Below are 19,230 nucleotides of genomic sequence, written 5' to 3' on the forward strand. Positions count from 1 at the left end.
ACATGGCACTGTACAAGCGGTACACCTTCAGCCTAAAACAAGTCTGTCCACATAAAACAGAATGCTCTGTGCTTTCAGAACATAAGACAAATCCCAATTTAAGCTAAATAAAGCATAGCTGTATGTAGCACTCAGTCAACTGCACCAAAAAAAAAAATGGCCCTGGCTGCTGGAGGCAAAGACATGCTGAAAGGAGGCAAGCACATGAAAGCACATGAAAGCACATAAAAAGCACATGAAAGCACATGAAAGCACATGAAAGCACATGAAAGCCACCTGCCACAGCTGGCAGATGGAGCGGCGAGAGAACTCTCCCTCTCCTCTAGTAGGGGACGTGCAGGAGAGGCTGTACTAAGAATGACTCAGTAAAGATGAATAAAAGAAGTGATTACCAACAGAATTAGAATTGGAATATAATGGGAATTGGAGTAGAATCGGAATAGATTGGTGAGTGAAAGACAATAGAATCAGAATTGGAACATGGTAGAATCATGGTGATGCAATCCCAGCTGAAACGAATTTTGGGATGATACAGATTCATAATATGCCCTGGTCACAGTGCATTCTGTGCGTGGGTAGAAATTCGGATGTTATGAACAACCCCCGGCCTGACTAAGGATGATATGAACGCGCAAGTCGTGAGTGCAACCTAAAGCACCAAGTACTTGCTTGGTGCAACCGAAGCGATGTTTTCAAGCAGCGTGACACACACGGCATAAAAATGAACTTACTGAGAACTGTTTACATGTTTCATAAAGAAAGTAGCCAATAAAAAACTCATTCCAATGTTTTCTGACATGTGTGATAGATAAAGTGGCAGCACTTCAACAAATTCGTCCTCGAAAACAGACGCTTAGAACAGATACTGCAGAATAACTTAACGTCTACACAATAGCATGTGGTTAACTCAATACCCTCCGTGAATTCTTTACTGATTGAGCGGTTAAAAAGACCAAGTCAGTTAAGCAGGAATGCAGTTTTACAGCGACAAGCTTAAAAGACAACACTGCAGCCTCGATGATCGATTCACTGTCGAGGTGAATAAAAACTCGGCACTAACCCTGCGGGACATCTCGGGACTTTTCGTCCGAGAACGTGGGCATGCCGTCGTCGCTGGCTGCCGGTGAGAAAGGTGCAGCCACTGAGCCAGTTGTGTGAAAGTCACCTCCCAGGGGAAAAATGAGGGGCAGGGGGGCAAGCCAAGTCACCAGGGCTGGGTCCAGGACGACCGCGACACCCTTGACCTTGAGCACCACATAGCCACTGGCTTCAGCTAAAAGAGAGAAAAGAACACAGCCTTGCCATTAGGGCTCCCGTATTGAAACATTTTTTTATTCCAGTGTTTATCTGTAAGCCAGCTGTTTGCACGTCCCTTGAATGTAACTTCATCTTAAAGAACAAATGTCAATATGAGGTTCAGACTTGAACCAGCTGCCAGCTGCCTAATCTTCTTGCCCACCTTCACAACATGATAAAGTTGACAAAGCAATGTAACAGCCAGTCAAAATTGCAGTGGAGTAGCAAACAGAAAATGAGTTCCAGTCCACTTAGCACATCAATGCATATGCAAGCCATATCAATTTATAGTTGAGCAGCAGAGCAGCATTATGTTTTATAAGCAGAGTGTACGGCATTGCACGCAGTAACATCAAGCCATGACACATTTCTAATTCTTTATTGTTTTGTTTCTAATCCACGCCCCTCCCACCTTATGTCTTACTCAAGCTTCCGCAAGTACACCTCATTATTTACATGACTAAAATAAAAAAGGAGTAAATCTGAGCAGCTTTGCGCTACCTGTGTTTAAGCTCCAGTTCAGTGGGACTTTGGCCGTGGCTCGAACCCAGGACTCTTCCACACGGCTGAGCTCCCGCTCCACATCACCCTCATGTCTCGCAAACTGGGGAACGTGTGCTGTGTTTTCTGGCGCACGGAGGAGGCAGACACTCTTTTCTGAAACAAGATACAAAACAAACTGAAATTTAAAAAGAAGTGTGAACATGTGAAGATGGGGAGATGGGGAGGTTGGCCAAAGGAATATACCCCTGGCCTGCCACTCTACAATGCTAGTAAACAAATCCTAGAAGTTAGCAAAGATCAACGTGTGCATAGCTCTGTATTTACCTTTATCATTAAGTACTGCAGAGAGTGAGACGACACTGGCCGAGTGCGTGGATGCCACAGCATCTTCCGATGAGCTCCAAGACAGGCCGCCCACAGCCAACTCTATCACGGAGCTCCCTGCATGAGTGTACAAAAGCAAGGCTTAACGCCACATTACTAGTGAAAAGGTCAAGAAACATAAGAACACATATTCCGAAAAGTATGGAGTGAACAAACAGCATCTATGTTTTCCAATCTGACAGACTTGTCACAACACTGGAGTGACTTGCGTGGCCCACCTTCGTGAACAAGGTTTCCAAGCAGAGAAGAAGCTCCGAGCGTTGTGGTGACCGCAGGGCCGGAATGCCAGGACAGCGCGACGCCCAGCGCGGCCATCGCTCGCTGCTTGCTCGCCGAGAGGCGCAGCGGACCGACCTCCACCGTACTCCACGACCGGGCAAGGCTTTGCGGACCGTGCGCCAAGATGGTGGGACAGGTGACGCAGTGCGCAGTCATCGTAGCCCAAGCCGGGTCCAAGAGCACGGCCCGAGCCGGCGGACGAGCCGACGCCTTGTTGGATGCTGCTGCCAAATCCACGGCTAGGCCCCACAGCTGACGCAGAGATAGAGTAAAATCAATCCTTAAAACATGGAAGTTTCACTGTTTTGCCTAATTCCAGGCATTTGTGGACTGCAACTAAAGACAAAGGCATAGGGGCCTTAGCTTTGATAAGATCGTCAGTAAGGTTGCTGCACTTTACTCGCTGGCATGTAACTTTTAAGGGAGATGCGAAATAGTTCCACAAGTATGTCCTGGTAACAGAAGGAAGTAGGCAGTTGACAAAGACAAAGCATAAAAGAGCAATGGTAATGCTATCTTGTGGCTAAGATGGTCATCAAAGGCAGCCCTTGCGGATGGCATAATCAAAAGTTGTGGTGTAGAAATGCACAGTTATTAAGCTTGAGCTGCAGTTAGCGAATGCATTGATATCATGACTCCCACACCATGAACTAAATAGTGGTGAAGATCACAAATAAAAAAATAAACTGAGGACATTTACATTAAATGGCAGTGACTGCATCATTAAAAAAATCACCAACACTAGCACAACTGGCATCGAAGTGAAGAGACGAGCATCATGCATGAGCGAACAAACATTCACAGCTGCTTTCACTGTTCCACACTTCACCTTCGCATTCTTTTGCAGCAAAAGACAAATCTTGTTCAATGGTCCACCGAGTCATTTATAAATGCCACCATTCAAGCAGTCAGCAGAAAATGTGACTCACAGAGTTCTACAATTACTTGCACTAAAATTTTCAATCACTTGGCTGTTTCATTTTTCTTAAGATGCATCAGAAGAAGACAGCTGATGTCATAATAGATTTTCTAGCCTTAAAAGAAAAAGTGCGAAGACCACACCACACAGTACCATTTGTCGTGCGCTCAGGTGAGGTCAGCCCTACCTTAGCTTGCGTATGAGAGAAGCACTGCTGCCTGACCGCCTCTGGCAGCATCCCTTCATCCAGGGCCAGGAGGGATGTCATCCTACGCGGGTACATGGGCTTTGACAGTGAGATGTCCAGGCACTCGAGTTGGAGCTCTAGCAGGGGCAGGCAGGAGCTGGGCATAGCGCTTGATTGGCTGGGTTCCTCTCGCGAGTACTTCTGCACAAACAAACAAAAAAATGATTCAAGCAAAGAAAGTAACCATATGGAAGAAAGGCTAGACACTGTGCCACTTGTCACAAGGCATGCTGTGGTGAATTACACTTGAAGCTAAAGCACAGATTTCTGCCCAAAGTTAGGCACGAAACACTACCGGCTGTTGCGTAAATCAGAGAAAATCTAAAAAAAATTATGTCGGCATAACCGCACATTTGTTCGGGTTCAAATTTCGCACAGAGGTTGCATTTGGTGGACAATTTTGTTTTATACTACAGTTAGGTGGGGTACTTGCCTGATTCGGTCAGAATTATTTGGAAATCCCCATCGTCTGCGGCGACGAAAAACCAAAACCGAAAGACTTCGCAGCACTAGTAACCGCGGCACCATCTCGCACGTACTGGAGAAACGAGCCCTCTACCGGGGAGGGCGGCGTAGGAGGACTTCGACTCGCATAGCCAAGTCACGGCCATGGTCTTCTCTTGATCGTTGTACAACCGCATTTTCGGTGATGTCTTGCGCTCCTTCGCAGCAAACAGCACCAACCAAAGATGATTTGCTCACCAATTTAGCACAGCTGGGTTTCTCTGGTGGCTACGAGATGTAGCTACGGGTACCACTGCTGCGAAGTTTTTCGGTTTTCGTTCCCCGTCGCCGCAGACGATGGGGATTTCCAAATAATTTTGACCGAATCAGGCAAGTACCCCACCTAAATGTAGTATAAAACAAAAATGACCACTAAATGCAACCTCTGTGTGAAATTTGAGTCCGAACAAATGTGCGGTTAGGCCGAGAGAATTTTTTTTCGATTTTCTCTGATTTACGCAACACGCGATAGATTCAGCCATGCTCTCTTTTCGTTCAAGGGCTGACTCTATTTTCGATTTATGATCTAAGATATAACTTTCTGTTTACTCATCAAACCTGGCAAAACATGCAGCTCGGCTTGATTACAAGCTTTAAAAGAGTAAGGACACCAGATTGCGGTTGCACGTTTTCTACTCTGTAATGGTGCCTAAGACATTACTACATATTAACCACCACGGTATTTGCATATGACCACTAAACAATTTGTAATTGAATTTCTTCTATTGTTTCAGCTTCATCACAGCCTGCTCTTGCCATTGCTCTAGCTCTTTTGTATCACATCAGTCATTGCATCAGTCTGTTTGGGCACGTGAAAGATACTGCGTGCTAGTGGCTTTGCTCGCTGGGCACACAGTTATTATCACAGCCAATGACATCTGGATGAGCGACCAATCGCACACAGCTGATAGCTATAAGCCGGCCACATGCATTGCATATGGAAAACCTCTACAAACGCTATTGCGGTAAGGAATAAAGATCTTGACTTTTACCTATAAATCTGAATGCTATATGCTATGTCAGCTGAAGTAATATGGCAGAGAAGTTCATAGTGACGCATAGACTTTCTCCACATGGTTAACCACCCTACATAAAGAGTGATCCAGACCTCTTCTAAGCAATACAGCAGTGCAGAAAAAAACAAAGCCTGAAAAGATTTTGATGGTCATTTTCTAGTTCAACAGTTCTGTAGAGGTGGTATTTGTGAGTATTCGAGCTAAACTTAATAGCTCTGCATGAACCCTACAATTTACAAATATGTTTTAAAAAGCGCTGCTTGTAGTAGCTTGCAATCAATTAGGGCGACACCTCACCGTGCATCCCCTACCCCCATGACAGTCAGTGGGCAGTCTGGGCGAGCCTTTTCATTGGGCATGGCCAGGAAGCGCGGGCGGAATGGGACTAGATGGGGCTAGATGGGGCGTGGAGAGGTGCAGTCCTAACCTGTTTTTTTTATTTATTTTTCAGGCGCATCATTGTCTATAAGTTGAGGGGGGGGGGGGGGGGGCGAAGAGGAGCACTATTTTTAATTACTGATATCGTCGGTGTTAATAAAGCTAGTTTAAAAATTTTTGCGATGCGATAAAGAGTGATGGAATACCAATCACTTGTGTGCTTTTCATGACCTCGGTATATACAGCTTCATGGTACCTTTACAGGCCCTGTTGTTATAAAGATGAAGTCATTCTTTACTTAACCAGACTGACTAGATTAAGAAAAAGATACCTAGTGTTGAAATAATTAATATGTTAAAATAAGCAGCAGAGCAGAGAGTAAGCACTGTGAAGACTCTTACTCGACGGAGCACAGACTTCTGTCGGGGGCTGTCCCCGGTCGAATGCGTGGCTGGGCAAAGCCTTATCCGGGGCTTCAGTATGGCCAGGCGATAGGTGCGGCTCGGAACAAACTGGCAAAGCCTCTCCAGCTGCTCTTCACTTGGCACAGCCAGTGGGAATGGCAGTGGTGCTAGAAGAATAAGGACACCCACGATTTTCTAGACTTCAGAGGCATTTACTCATTCATAAAACATCACAAAAAAAAGAAGAGAAAACTGGAGGGCATACGGGGGTTTATCGAAAGCGACATGGGCTGTGAGAGACACCATAGCGGAGGTCTCCGGATTAATTCTGGCCACATGGAGTTGTTTAACATGCACTGACATCGCACAGTAGTGCACAGGTGTCTTGCGTTTCGCCTCTACCAAAGTGTAGTCACTGAGGCCGGGATCAAACCCATTACCTTCGGCTCAGCCGTTGATCGCCCTGATCACACAGCCATGGTGGGTGGACAAAACAACAGTGCAGGATGAACACTGACTACCACCATGATGCTCTGTTCTGAACACTGGTATGACAGCTTGAAGCTTGATATGAAACTGAAGCATATGAAGAAGTCTAAATCAACAAAAAAAGATCACACATATATAATCGAAAAGTGTTCCTCTACAAAAGCAGCAGTAAGTCACACAAAATCCATTAATAGCAGTTTGCATGCTTGCATCATACTTCAAAAACTATAGTTCTGAGCTGACAAAAAAAAAAAGTTGCAAGAGGGAAGAAAAACTCAACACCGACAGGTGGGCAGCGGAAAGAAAGCACATATACACACAGCGATTGCAATAAGACAATAGCTTGGTCTTCTGAAATACACAAGAACATCCGTCTGCTTAAATCTTTTCTTACATGCAAAATTTTGACCCTCTCCTCATCCTAATCTATAGCCAAGGTTCAAGTTATATCTCATTTTAACATGCTAGCAGTTCAAATTACACAGAAATGTGAAATTCATTAACATATATTTATGTATTTCAATTAGGTACATTTTTGTATGCATGCACTAACAGAAATTCAAGCCTCAAACACAGTGCAGCCCACAACCATACGTCTCAAGTAAATGACTAGTATTTCCTGCTACAATTTACAAAGACTACCACTGAGCAAGCAGATTTATGGGTTATTTATTTATTTACTTGTTTTTGATAATACTGCTACCCTCATATCATAGGCCCTACAGGAAAGGGCAAAACTGACACACAAAAAAATACAGAAACATGCAAATGCAGGCACGCATATATGCAGCTTATGCATATTGCTTAAAGGGCAGCTGCAGCAATTTTTTGAGAATTTCGCGATATTCACGGATTCAAATCTTTATAGGCTGTGGGTAAAGCATGCCAAGTGTTTTCGCACCAGCATTTAAAATAGTGACGCAATCGACGATTGAAATTTGCGCTTCTCCTCAATGCACTGGAGGAGTGCAGAAAAACTCAGCATGACGTCACGGAAGGTATGATTTCAAATTACCGCTGTCGTCAGCCACACCCTGCCCTGACGCGTTAGACGCTGCCAAACAACTCTCGCCATGGTTCGTCTTCGGTGGCGTTGGTTTTTTTCCTTCAAAGCAGGCGTTTGTGTGTTGGAAATGTACCGATACCTTCGATGAAGTCACCATGCGCCCCCCACTTGGCGTTGTGCGCTGCGGAGAAGCTTGAAGGGCGTCCGGATTTTAATCGGCGATTACGTCACCGTTCAAAATGCTAGGCCAAAAGGACTTCGCATGTTTTAACTCCAAGTTTCACACATTCGACCCTGTTAAGCTCGTTGATTTCTAAAACCTATGCAGTTGCCCTTTAAGGTTACACTGCACAACATCGGTGTGCACCTGACTACAAGTATTACCAAAGCAAACAAATACACACACAAAAATAAGGAATCTACATGAGAGGTGACACATACCAATCTCTTCCTGTCCGTAGGTCGGCCTTGGGGGCCCATTTGTGATGCACTCGAGTATCCACTGAACACGATGCACAGTTCCGCTTGTGATGTCAGCAACGAGGGGGCCAATCACAGAACGGCACAGTGAGCGCTCCACCCAATTGGAAGTCTCGAGGAACGTCGCAGTGCAGGGTTCATCGGCTTCATTAGAATCTAGCAGAGCAGTAAAAGAGCACCAATAATGGCGGCAATAACTAACCTCAGAAAAATAATAGAAAGCTAGTGTTCTCATTGTTTTAGAGTTCAAGCACATGTTCTTGTGTACGGGGTACAGTGGAACAGTGTTGTAATGGATAACAAGAATTTGGAATTCTCCATTTTTCAGACCAAAAGACTGGCACAAGATGTAGCAGTACTATACATTGTTTGCTGATATTACTGGGATAATATCACCAGCTATCATCGCCAGGTGGGCCTCTTAATACAGGAATGTTTCATGTAATGATTCCAACACAAAGCATCTCCGTTTCACCTAAACGTCAGGCCTGCTCCAGTAACTGGTATGACATGCAACATGCTAAATATTTTTAAAAGAAGAGCATGAGCAAAGAAAGTGAGCACATTTAAGCAAAGAATTTGTAGAGCTTAGCTTACTGGCTTAGCACATTAATCAGCGAAAGCTGTTATAGTTTTGGTTTAGCCATTTAGCCATTTGGTAGTGGATTCTACATCATCAACCATAAGAGAAAGTGAAGCCGTGCTTGCAAGCCTTGAACCTTCTCTCTCTCTTTTCCCTCTCGCATGTGTCCTCTCCATCCTGTCCCTTAAACCCGGAGAGGGGATTTCCCTATTTCCACTTTTTTATTCTTACCTGCCATCGTTGGCAGGTGGTGACCACTGAACTCAATTTAATTACATTAACTTAAATTTAATTTAATTACTTAAGACATATCAAATGAATTCACTAATTAATTAAGATCTTAAGGCTGACGCTGTAGATCCCACAGTAGAATGCAGGGCTATATGCCTAAATCAAAGCTATAACAGTTCCTCGTAGGCTGAGTCACTTTGGGACTCAGCCTATAAACCAAACTAAACCAAACTATAAGCCAAACTAAAACCAACCAAAGCTTTTACTGTAAAACAGCTTTTACTGTAAAAAAATTAAAATTATACTAACAAATGTATTGCAACAGCATAATTTATTATGATATGCAATACTGGGATATAATCCATGCCGTGACGTTCAGAGCTTGACTGAATCAGCACTAGACAAGGATGTAATACTGTCAAAGCATTGTACCAATTAGGTGTACAAATTAGACCTGTACTTTACCCACACTGGCTTAGTGTCCCATCATTATTCATCCATTAAAATGACACGATTTGCACACAGATGAATTTGTATAAGAAAAATACTGCTTTTCAAACAACATACTGACAGTTGCCTTTGCGTTTTATTTTTATGTTATGATTGTTTGATCTACTACTGCACCCGTCTGCCTGATTTATAACGTGTATTTCTGTTTTTCTCTTCCCCAAGGAACGATTGTTTCAGTGTATACTTATTTTTTTCACTGTATACTTTTTTCATTTGGTTTTTTTTTCGCTGTTTTACTGTATCTTTTTTTTACCTAATAAAGTCATTACTTGTTTCGATGTTCCCCCCCCCCCCCCCCTCCCCCTTATGTAGTACCCCGCCAGGGGTCTTTAAGGGCCAATAAATGATGATGATGATGATATGCTATTTTAGAACCAACCTAACTAGGGTTCAGCCACAGGATCACTCACTGACAAGGACTTGTCATTGCCAAGCCGTTATCCGAGTCTTCCATACAAGTCCCTCCTACTTCATAAGGCAGCATAATGTGGCAGTGAATTTTCGATTAGTATTTTTTTCACTTTTACATTTTACTCATACTCAAAGACACAAAAAAGGCATATGATTCAGTCATGTTCTGTCTTTTCTTTGTGTCATCATGCATGAACATTCTGCTTCACACCATTCATTTGCTGTCACAATGTTGCAATGTGTGCAAATAACTGCACTGGCAGTTTGGGAGCAATGCCTCAGCTGAATCTTTGTAATAGTTGATTTCTTGGAGTATACACAGAAGAAAACTCAGCAACGTAATTGATGTCACACGTGTTCTTGGGTGGGAAAAGATGGGGGAAGCGAAGGACACCCACCGTCCCAGTCCTCGGGTACCTGCAGCTCGTACAGGTAGTCCATGCAGAGTGCCGGGAAGCGTTCGGCCATGGCCAGCTCGGTGAGCCGCTCAACGTGTGCATCCATGCCGGGCTCAGGTTCTCGGCTTTGGCCAGAGTTTTCCGGTGCGAGGGGGTCGAAGAGAGAGCCCGTCAGGTGGTTGTAGGTGTGGCCACCCGTGGTGACCCCAGCCCTCAGGTACATGGCCGCTCCCTGCATGACAGTTGAACAAAGACTGAGGGTTTGGCAAGTTTGTATGTGTTTGATGTAGTGAACACTAGCTTAGCAGATGAAAGACAAATGAAGAGGTGGTATACAGATGGTGCAATGTGTATGCATCTTCCATATAAGGATATGGAGTTGATGTGGAGTGACGTTGCATGCATGGAACTTGATATCTCCAACACGAGTATCAAATTGCTAGCAACAACCCTCCACATCAATACAGGCAACCATGTGCGCCTGATGTCATGCACTTAGTTTTGAGGTGCACAGAACTTCGTCCCGCCTTTCTCGAAGGAACAAAGGCAGATGTAGAGGGGGTGCTGGGATTTGCTGGGGAGGACGAAGGAGTGGATGAGAAAAGCGTTGCTTCAACAAAGGGACGGTTAGAAGATTGATGGAGGAAGTCAACGGAGGGGTGAATTTGCGAAAAAGGTTATAGCATGACATGAAAACTGAAGCAGTAACTTCTAAAAAACAGCACACATTTATTATTATTATTTATTATTATTTTTTTAAATTTATTTCCACTGCCATCATTGCATGTTAAATGCCCTGATCATATCCTTGTATGCTGCACACTGTTTTGTGGATCAGGAACTCTCATCGAATAACACAATCTGGCGGGCTAGTTGGTGGGAATCCATACGATTTCAGCAGCGCGAACACGGTGGTTCTGTGGCATGTGTATTTAAGAGCGGGGCCTTGGGCATTCTTGAAATAAAGTTGATAGTTCAGCGCTCTGTCCTGTCCGCCTTCTGTCTTTTCCTAACCGTGTTCACGCTGCTGAAATCGTATCTCATCGAATCTTCCAATCAGTGTATAAGCCACATCTATGCAATGACTTCATTTATCCCTGTGCGTTACTGCGTCATTCATAGCGATGTGTCCCAATGTTTCAGCACTGTGCCATTCACTCATCAGTTGAAAGGCCTTGCTCGTCACAGTATACGCCATACACATGCTATTCAATTGCATTCCATTATGTCCTACTGCAAAAAGAAATCAGTCGCTAAACCTCCAGATATTTCCAACTTAAATTTATACTTCACTCAGTGGGGATTTTCATGTAAGGCATATATTTCAATCCTGCCGCCACTGCCATGTCTGTCAAAACCACTGAGCCACTAAAACATCAGTGCCACAGTGCACTTCCCAATCCTACTTATCCAATAAGTAGAGTTGTAAAATCTTCATCAATGCACCTAACATGGCAAACTACTGACCTGCCACAACACTTGATGTTTCTTGCAACTAACTCTTTGAACGGCAGTGTGCTAAGTTAAGACCTGATGTCCCTGAGATATAACAAGATGTGCAATGACGACAATGACTATGTCAGAGTAGGCAGCAGGACACACCTTGGATCTGCCATTACGCCGTGCCGATTCGTCAAATCCGCAAGCGCAACGCTCTGATCCAGAGATCGCTGCTCCCGTGACTCCCACTTGTAGGTGCACCCAGGTGAGGCCCTGCAGGGCCATCTCGCACGTGGTTCCATGCAACTCCAGCTGAAGAAGTGGTCGGCCCTGCATGCTCTGTCGACGTGATGAAGATGTCCTCCCCGTTGAAGAGTCCTCTCTTGTTGTCTGCAAGAATGACACAATATAAGGCCCAATCTCATTCTAAGCAGCTGCATTAGCTTGGTAACACTCCCCTTTTACTATAAAGTGCGCAGCAGATTCCCTTCAAGGTAAACACCATAAGATCTTGTAAATCTCTTGAGCTCAAAGCAGGTTCAGGTTAAGTGGAAGGAACATTAAACTGCTCAGGAGCACATGCAATTGGCTCTCAATATTAAGAACTCAAAGGGGACCAACAAGTTGTTCAAATTATGATAGGGTGTGAATTAACAAGAGCCTTTTTAATACACTTGGTGTTGACAGGACCAAAGCAGAAGTTTGAATAGAGCGAGTTCAAATTTATGAGGTTCCCCCGTAAGTAGAAAATGTAAACCAGTAAAGAGGCAAGCGTAACAGAAGCTTCTGATTCGACAAGGTACATGCTGCACTTCCCCCATCTTCTCTTTTCTTTTATCCTTGTCACTGTTTTATTGGATTTATTAGATTTTATTGGAATGTCGGCTCACCTTGAAGACGCAGGTGGCCTTAGCCACATAGCAGCCCATGTGGTACAGTGTTGGCCAACCGGAGTCCACCAAAGTGGGGTCACCCACTCCATCGTCCACCCCTGTCATCTCTTCCTCCCAGGTGGGCAAGATCTGTGGCACCATGGACCACGCCCAGGCACCCCAGCCCTGCTCGTCAGGGGCACCGCTCCCTTCGGCTGCTGGCAAAAAATTCGGCAACGCAAATTCATCAGTCTTGTGGTTGTTTGTCAGGCAACTACTCACAAATTCAGCAAGGCCATTAAAAGAAACACTCTCAAACCGTTAGTTTTTCTCTAGAAGGAAGATGTGAAAGAACCTGTCCCAGTCAGTATACCAATGGCCTTATGACCAAGAGTGTAGCCAATGGTATGGCCGATGGTATGAATGATGGTATGACTGATGGTATGACTGATGGTATGACTGATGGTATGACTGATGGTATGACGAAAGGTATGACCGATCATATGAAAGATGGTTCGACCAATGTTATGGCAGCTAACAAACGCAACAGTACGACGACTAACCAACACGATGCTCACCAGCACCTGTTGCACCAGAAGACACCCACGACGCTGGCGCCTGTGGCTGGTCAGTTGGCGCGGGGGCATCTCGCGACTCTTCAGTGGGGTTGCAAGCTAGGCGACCATAGTACAGTGCCAGGCAGAGTTCTAAGAGTCGCACAAACAGAGGCAGCTGCTGGTCAGTCAGCGACAGGTCCAGCCGCTCACAAGAGACGTGGAATCGCAGGGCACTGGGACGGCCACCTCCGTCGTACCGCATGTGCAACCGCCCCACCACAAAGCACCGATACAGAAGGGGCTCCTGGTAGGCCTCAATCTTTCCACTGGCATCACGCTGCACAAAAGAACCGATCGGACAACAAGTAAAGTCCTCCAGAAGCGAGCTTGACCACAGAAATAAGGAAATGAGCAGACCGAAAACTAAAAATACCAGCCATTAGTGTCAAGGCCATTGCAATAGCCACTGCTTGCACTGTACGACTTCCAACACAGCATGCAAGCAATGAGCATTGGAAACCAGTTATGAGACACTAAGAAACCCATGCACTACTTCACCTGAAATATGATGATGACCATAACAGTGTCGTTCTTTTTCACCACCACCATTATCATCATCATCAGTAAAGTTTACTGGCATTAGGTTTAGGTTTATTGGAGTGTAACGTCTCAAAGCAACTCAGGCTATGAGAGATGCCGCAGTGAAGGGCTCCGGAAATTTCGACCACCTGGGGTTCTTTAACGTGCACTGACATCGCACAGTACACGGGCCTATAGAATTTCGCCTCCAACGAAATTCAGCCGCCGCGGCCGGGACCGCACCCGCGTCTTTCGGGCCAACAGCCGAGCACCGTAACCACTGAGCCACCGCAGCAGGGCTTTTCTGGCATTAAGTAAGGCAACAGGAGTAATGATGACCAAATAAGTAAATAAATAAATAAATATCTTGGCACAACAGTGTTCTGTTTTAGGTTACACCACAAACAATGCACGAGCAGGAAATTTACATGAAGGTGTGCAAATCACTTCCTTTCTCATATTAAATTTCACAAGTATCAATAAAAGACCACACGACCTGGGAGATAAACAACACTTAGCAAAGCACATGAAACACACCTTGTCCAAGCAAATGGTGACATCTTCCATCGAGACGAGTTTGCGTAGCACGGGGTCTTCGGCAGCCAACTGAGCAAATGCCGGCTGCCAAGAGGCGTCGGCAGACGCCACCTCAACGGCTTTGACGTTGAGTGAGAGGACGAGATCTTCTTCCGCATACTTGAGGATGACATTGTTGAGCACAATGGTTATGTTGTGCAGCACGCGCTGCAACAGGCCTCCGAGGTAGCCACCAGGCGGCTGAGCAATGGCCTGAGAGGAGCTGCCACCCTCAGGGCTGATGGCACGGGCAGAGCTGCACAACAGTAGGCTTTCAGTTTATTCCACTGTTTTTTTTTCAAATTAGCTGTTCACAAGTCCACCAATTCCCCATGTTTGTCAGACAGCATGTGACAAAGACAGCACCCTTTGCCAATTTTTTTCTGTATCTGTTACACTGCATCTCTGTTACACTGTACCTCTGTTACACTGTACCTCTGTTACACTGTATCTCTGTTACACTGTACCTCTGTTACACTGTATCTCTTGTTACACTGTACCTCTGTTACACTGCATCTCTGTTACACTGTATCTCTGTTACACTGTACCTCTGTTACACTGTATCTCTTGTTACACTGTACCTCTGTTACACTGCATCTCTGTTACACTGTATCTCTGTTACACTGTATCTCTGTTACACTGTAACTCTGTTACACTGCACCTCTGTTACACTGCACCTCTGTTACACTGTACCTCTGTTACACTGAATCTCTGTTACACTGTATCTCTTGTTACACTGTACCTCTGTTACACTGTACCTCTGTTACACTGTATCTCTTGTTACACTGTATCTCTGTTACACTGTACCTCTGTTACACTGTAACTCCTTTACACTGTACCTCTGTTACACTGTATCTCTTGTTACACTGTACCTCTGTTACACTGCACCTCTGTTACACTGTATCTCTGTTACACTGTACCTCTGTTACACTGTAACTCCTTTACACTGTAACTCTGTTACACTGTACCTCTGTTACACTGTAACTCTGTTACACTGTACCTCTGTTACACTGTACCTCTGTTACACTGCATCTCTGTTACACTGTATCTCTGTTACACTGCATCTCTGTTACACTGTACCTCTGTTACACTGCACCTCTGTTACACTGCACCTCTGTTACACTGTACCTCTGTTACACTGAATCTCTGTTACACTGAATCTCTGTTACACTGCATCTCTGTTACACTGTACCTCTGTTACACTGTATCTCTGTTACACTGTATCTCTGTTACACTGTATCTCTGTTACACTGTATCTCGTGTAACTTCAAATCTCTTGAGCTCCTTCTGTTTCAAGCAGGCATGATGTACTGCACTTTTCAGACAACAGTTGCTGGCCCGTTTTTCTTTCTCCGTTTCGTATGGCACCTGCACAGTTTTCGTGTCAATATCAATAACCCACAAACCTCCTGCCCCCTTTCCACTCCTCTGCGTGGTTAAAAGGACGCCATACCTCTCACAGCTGATGCATTCCAGTGTCCCGAAATACAGGCTCGCCCAGTGTCTGTAGTTGACTACAATTGTGTAGTTATCAAAGAAGCGTGCTCTTTGGTGTTTTGCAAAATTACTGCTCAAAATTTAGACACCGTAGAAATGAAACCTAGCACTTATTTCTTACTCTGCACTACAAGGTGCATGCTACAAACCACACGTAAATTCACATTTTGCACTAGTTCAGAATAACAATCCTCACAAAATTTGCCCAGTACTGCATTTTAAAAATATTATGCCGCCCTGGCACCCACTCATGTTCATTCTTGCAAACAGCAAGTTTCACTAGCTTTTTCCATGGACTTTATTACTAGCTCCCCACTGATACCCTCCCACGACGCTGGCCACAACTATACTTCATTGCACACATCAGGTGCAATGTGGTGAAAGGTACAGAAGTAGTCCACATGAAAAAATAACGGAAGGTGTGTTACTCCGCGCTTGTTTTGCGGTTGAGTGGTCTAACGCACAAAGAATCTATAGCGTGTCGTAAGCAGTTAATCAAGCTCAAGACAAATGAACCAGGAAGCCAGCAGGCAATATTTTTCGGTCACTTCAACGAACGCACTACATTTTGATCGTGGATGTAAGCAGTGCAAACAAAAACGTCAGCTTTAAGAGCATTGCTCCTGATGTATAAAACGGAGTGTATGCCTATTGTAGCAGACACTTTCACTGCCACACCGTCCTAATGCAAAATGCAAGTCACAATAATGAGTCAGGTCTCGATGCTCTCTGCTAACGATCACCTTTATTTGTGATGACGGAATAAAAATGTTCACATACTTAGTTCGCCGGAACCGAGCCGTTGAAGGTGTGGACGACATGGAGGATGAAGAGGAGCTGCTCGAGGACTCGCCCAATCGCAGGACACACTCGATGGTGTTGATGGTGATGACAACGGGCTCGGACGTGAGTTTGGTCCATGGCACGTGAATGCGCAGCTCATGGATGTGGCCATTGACAAGGCGGAAAGGAAGCCGCAGCTCTTGCTCTAACGCTTCAAGTCGCAGGTCTAAGTTGCTGAAGACAGCATCACCACCCCACAGTGAAAGCTAGGGGGTGGAACACAAACAGGACGATAATGGTCATACATGTTATACAATCATGGTATGGTATAATATGGTATGGAAGCAGTATGTGGGCTGTGAGGATGCCATAGCGGAGGGCTCCAGATTAATTAAGACCCCTTGGGCTTTCTTAATATGCACTAACATCGTACAGCACATGAATGTTTTTACATCTCGCCGTCATCGAACCTTCTCCAAAATGCACTCACTGCAGTCAGGATTTGATCCCACATTATTAGGCTCAGCAGCCAAACACAATAGCTACCAAGACACTGTGGAAGACATTTTCATGAACCACCTGTACGTCGTGTCATGTATCATTTATTTCAGTGCATGAATTGCAGGCAATATGTGAAACATCATTACATTCATTGTAAAAGTTGCATTTGCATATATGTTGCAGATTTTTTGCAAACAAGTTTGCACAAACAGCTCTGAATGTAAATTATGCACAAATAAACAAAATTAAAGCAGCCAAGATGCACAGTGTTGTTTACATTACAAACAATAAATACAATATAAATGCAGAGGGCATTTCAGCAGTTGGCCATAAGAAAGAGTGCAACGAAGCAACGCTGAACGCCACATTCTCAGTTTTGCCTAGTCACAGATAAAGCCATGAAACACGCAGTGCATAGGGAAAAGTAACATAGTTGCACCACACAGGTATTCTAGATTTGCCTTACATCATAAGGCAAGCTATGTTGCTAGTTCACAAAACTCTGCCTTAGACATACAGAGAAATTCCTGTATCAGACAGAACAATACAGACTGATACAGCACTGATAGCTATTGCGGAAAGCTCTCTAAATGGAGCTTACATATGTAAGCATATGCTGACATCACTGCTTGCACCAGCTAGGTGCAAGATGGTCAAGAATAGTTGTGCAAACATTCTGAAGTTTACTATTCAATTAATTGGTAGATTTAAGGGGGGACCCTGGTTTTAAAAAAAAATTTTTATTAATGAAGTCACAGTTATGAAATTTTCAGGCCACATGTATTTTTGTGCGCTGATTCTAGATATGTCCTTTAATTTCGTGTAAAACAATTCCTTGAGCACTTGTGTAATTTTTATGCAAGTATTTTGGGAAAAATTTTGCGGAAAATTTGCTGCAGGAAACTTGCTGAAATGCATGCCATTGGGTCCTCTTGACACCAAGGAATGCAATAAAGGTAAAATTATCATCCTGGCTATCGTAGAACCTGAGTTATAGAGTTTTGAATTTGTCGCTTCAGAAATGAGAAGAAAAGTGTGTATTCCTGTTTCTGAAGTGACAACTTCAAAACTCATAACTCACGTTCTAGGATAGCCAGGATGATAATTTTACCCTTATTGCATTCCTTGGTGTCAAGAGAACCCAATGGCATGCATTTCAGCTAGTTTCCTGCAGCACATTTTCTGCAAAAGTTTTCCAAGAATACTTGCATAAAAATTGCACAAGTGCTCAAGGAATTGTTTTACACGAAATTAAATGACATATCTAAAATCAGCACACAAAAATACATGTGGCCTGAAAATTTCATTACTATATCTAGATTAAAAAAAAATTTTTTTCAAGACCAGGGTCCCCTCTTAGAGCAAACGTGATCATTAATGATACTGCTGTAGTTGTCTCTGAACTGGGGTGATTTTCTGGCTGTTTTCTCAGTCACCAAAATAGAGATTGCGTTGGGTACTGCCACTTTGCTGGCCTGTCTTTTACAACCTATTATTTTAAAACTTAATCATAAAGAGATAAAAGCTGCACGCAATAGTAAATTCCAAAAAATGTTTGTGGAAATAATTATCAAATAAAAGAAAGGTAATGAAAGAATAGCGTTCAAAATATGGTTGTGAAGGCAGCTTATGTTTTAATAGTCTACTCCACCTGAATAGATATTTATTTTGGATATAAGGCGAAGCATCCCAACATCTCCGGATGCTGGATCCCAACATCTCTGGATCCAAACATCTCCGGAGCCCTTCACTACGGCGTCCCTCATAGCCTGAGTCGCTTTGGGACGTTAAACCCCAATAAACCAAAGCAAACCAATCTCTGGATGCCGAGCACAAAGCAAAATGAAACTTGAGAACAGAGGCTTTAAGCATTGTATTTGTTTTCCAGATGCAAATAATAGTTAGGTAGACTTAACTGTTGCAGTTGCAAAATGAACAGGGGTCTATGCATCTTCGATATCTAATTGCAACTGGCAAAAATTTTTCGTTGTGCTACTGATGCATATTTGATATCTTATCAAAGCTGGCAAGTTATTCTAGTTTGTAGTTTGGTTTCCAGCTTACTATACTGCTGAAGCTTAATATGTTTAATGGCAAGAAATTATGTGCACCTGCCAGGAACCACGCCACAAAAATTTTGGTAAAGAGGCCCATGATGCTACTAGAAGGCAAGTATAATAAATCAGATTACAGCAAAATAGTTAGATTAATTCATGATCAGCTCATATGCATTCCCTTATAATACCAGCTCTTTAAGCTATCGCAGAGATGCAAGCCAATTGTTACTGTTCGTACCTGTTTCACGGAAAAGATGCGCTATACTTATTTAATAAACAGTGGCTTTTTTTATACGACTCAGCATGATCAAGATTATAAACTATGAGTG

General features: G+C 43.9%; 1 protein-coding gene across 2 annotated transcripts in view; it reads right to left on the reverse strand.

Moving 5' to 3' along the window:
* Window positions 1-19,230, reverse strand: part of Vps13B (vacuolar protein sorting 13B) — an 83,908-nt gene that overhangs the window by 63,864 nt on the left and 814 nt on the right. The window contains exons 3-15 of one of the 2 annotated variants that reach the window (XM_089557953.1): window positions 16,341-16,609; window positions 14,025-14,319; window positions 12,930-13,245; window positions 12,370-12,566; window positions 11,642-11,869; window positions 10,040-10,271; window positions 7,868-8,062; window positions 5,929-6,098; window positions 3,570-3,770; window positions 2,403-2,715; window positions 2,125-2,241; window positions 1,798-1,953; window positions 1,061-1,273 (exon numbers count right to left, since the gene is read on the reverse strand). In XM_089557953.1, coding sequence (XP_089414079.1) covers window positions 1,061-1,273; window positions 1,798-1,953; window positions 2,125-2,241; window positions 2,403-2,715; window positions 3,570-3,770; window positions 5,929-6,098; window positions 7,868-8,062; window positions 10,040-10,271; window positions 11,642-11,869; window positions 12,370-12,566; window positions 12,930-13,245; window positions 14,025-14,319; window positions 16,341-16,609 — 2,902 coding nt within the window. Of the gene's footprint in view, window positions 1-1,060; window positions 1,274-1,797; window positions 1,954-2,124; window positions 2,242-2,402; window positions 2,716-3,569; window positions 3,771-5,928; window positions 6,099-7,867; window positions 8,063-10,039; window positions 10,272-11,641; window positions 11,870-12,369; window positions 12,570-12,929; window positions 13,246-14,024; window positions 14,320-16,340; window positions 16,610-19,230 lie in introns of both variants that reach the window. The other variant, XM_089557952.1, reaches the window with a different exon arrangement.

Source organism: Amblyomma mixtum, chromosome 8 (assembly GCF_055824585.1).
Source record: "Amblyomma mixtum isolate Tamu chromosome 8, ASM5582458v1, whole genome shotgun sequence".
Lineage (NCBI taxonomy): Eukaryota > Metazoa > Arthropoda > Arachnida > Ixodida > Ixodidae > Amblyomma > Amblyomma mixtum.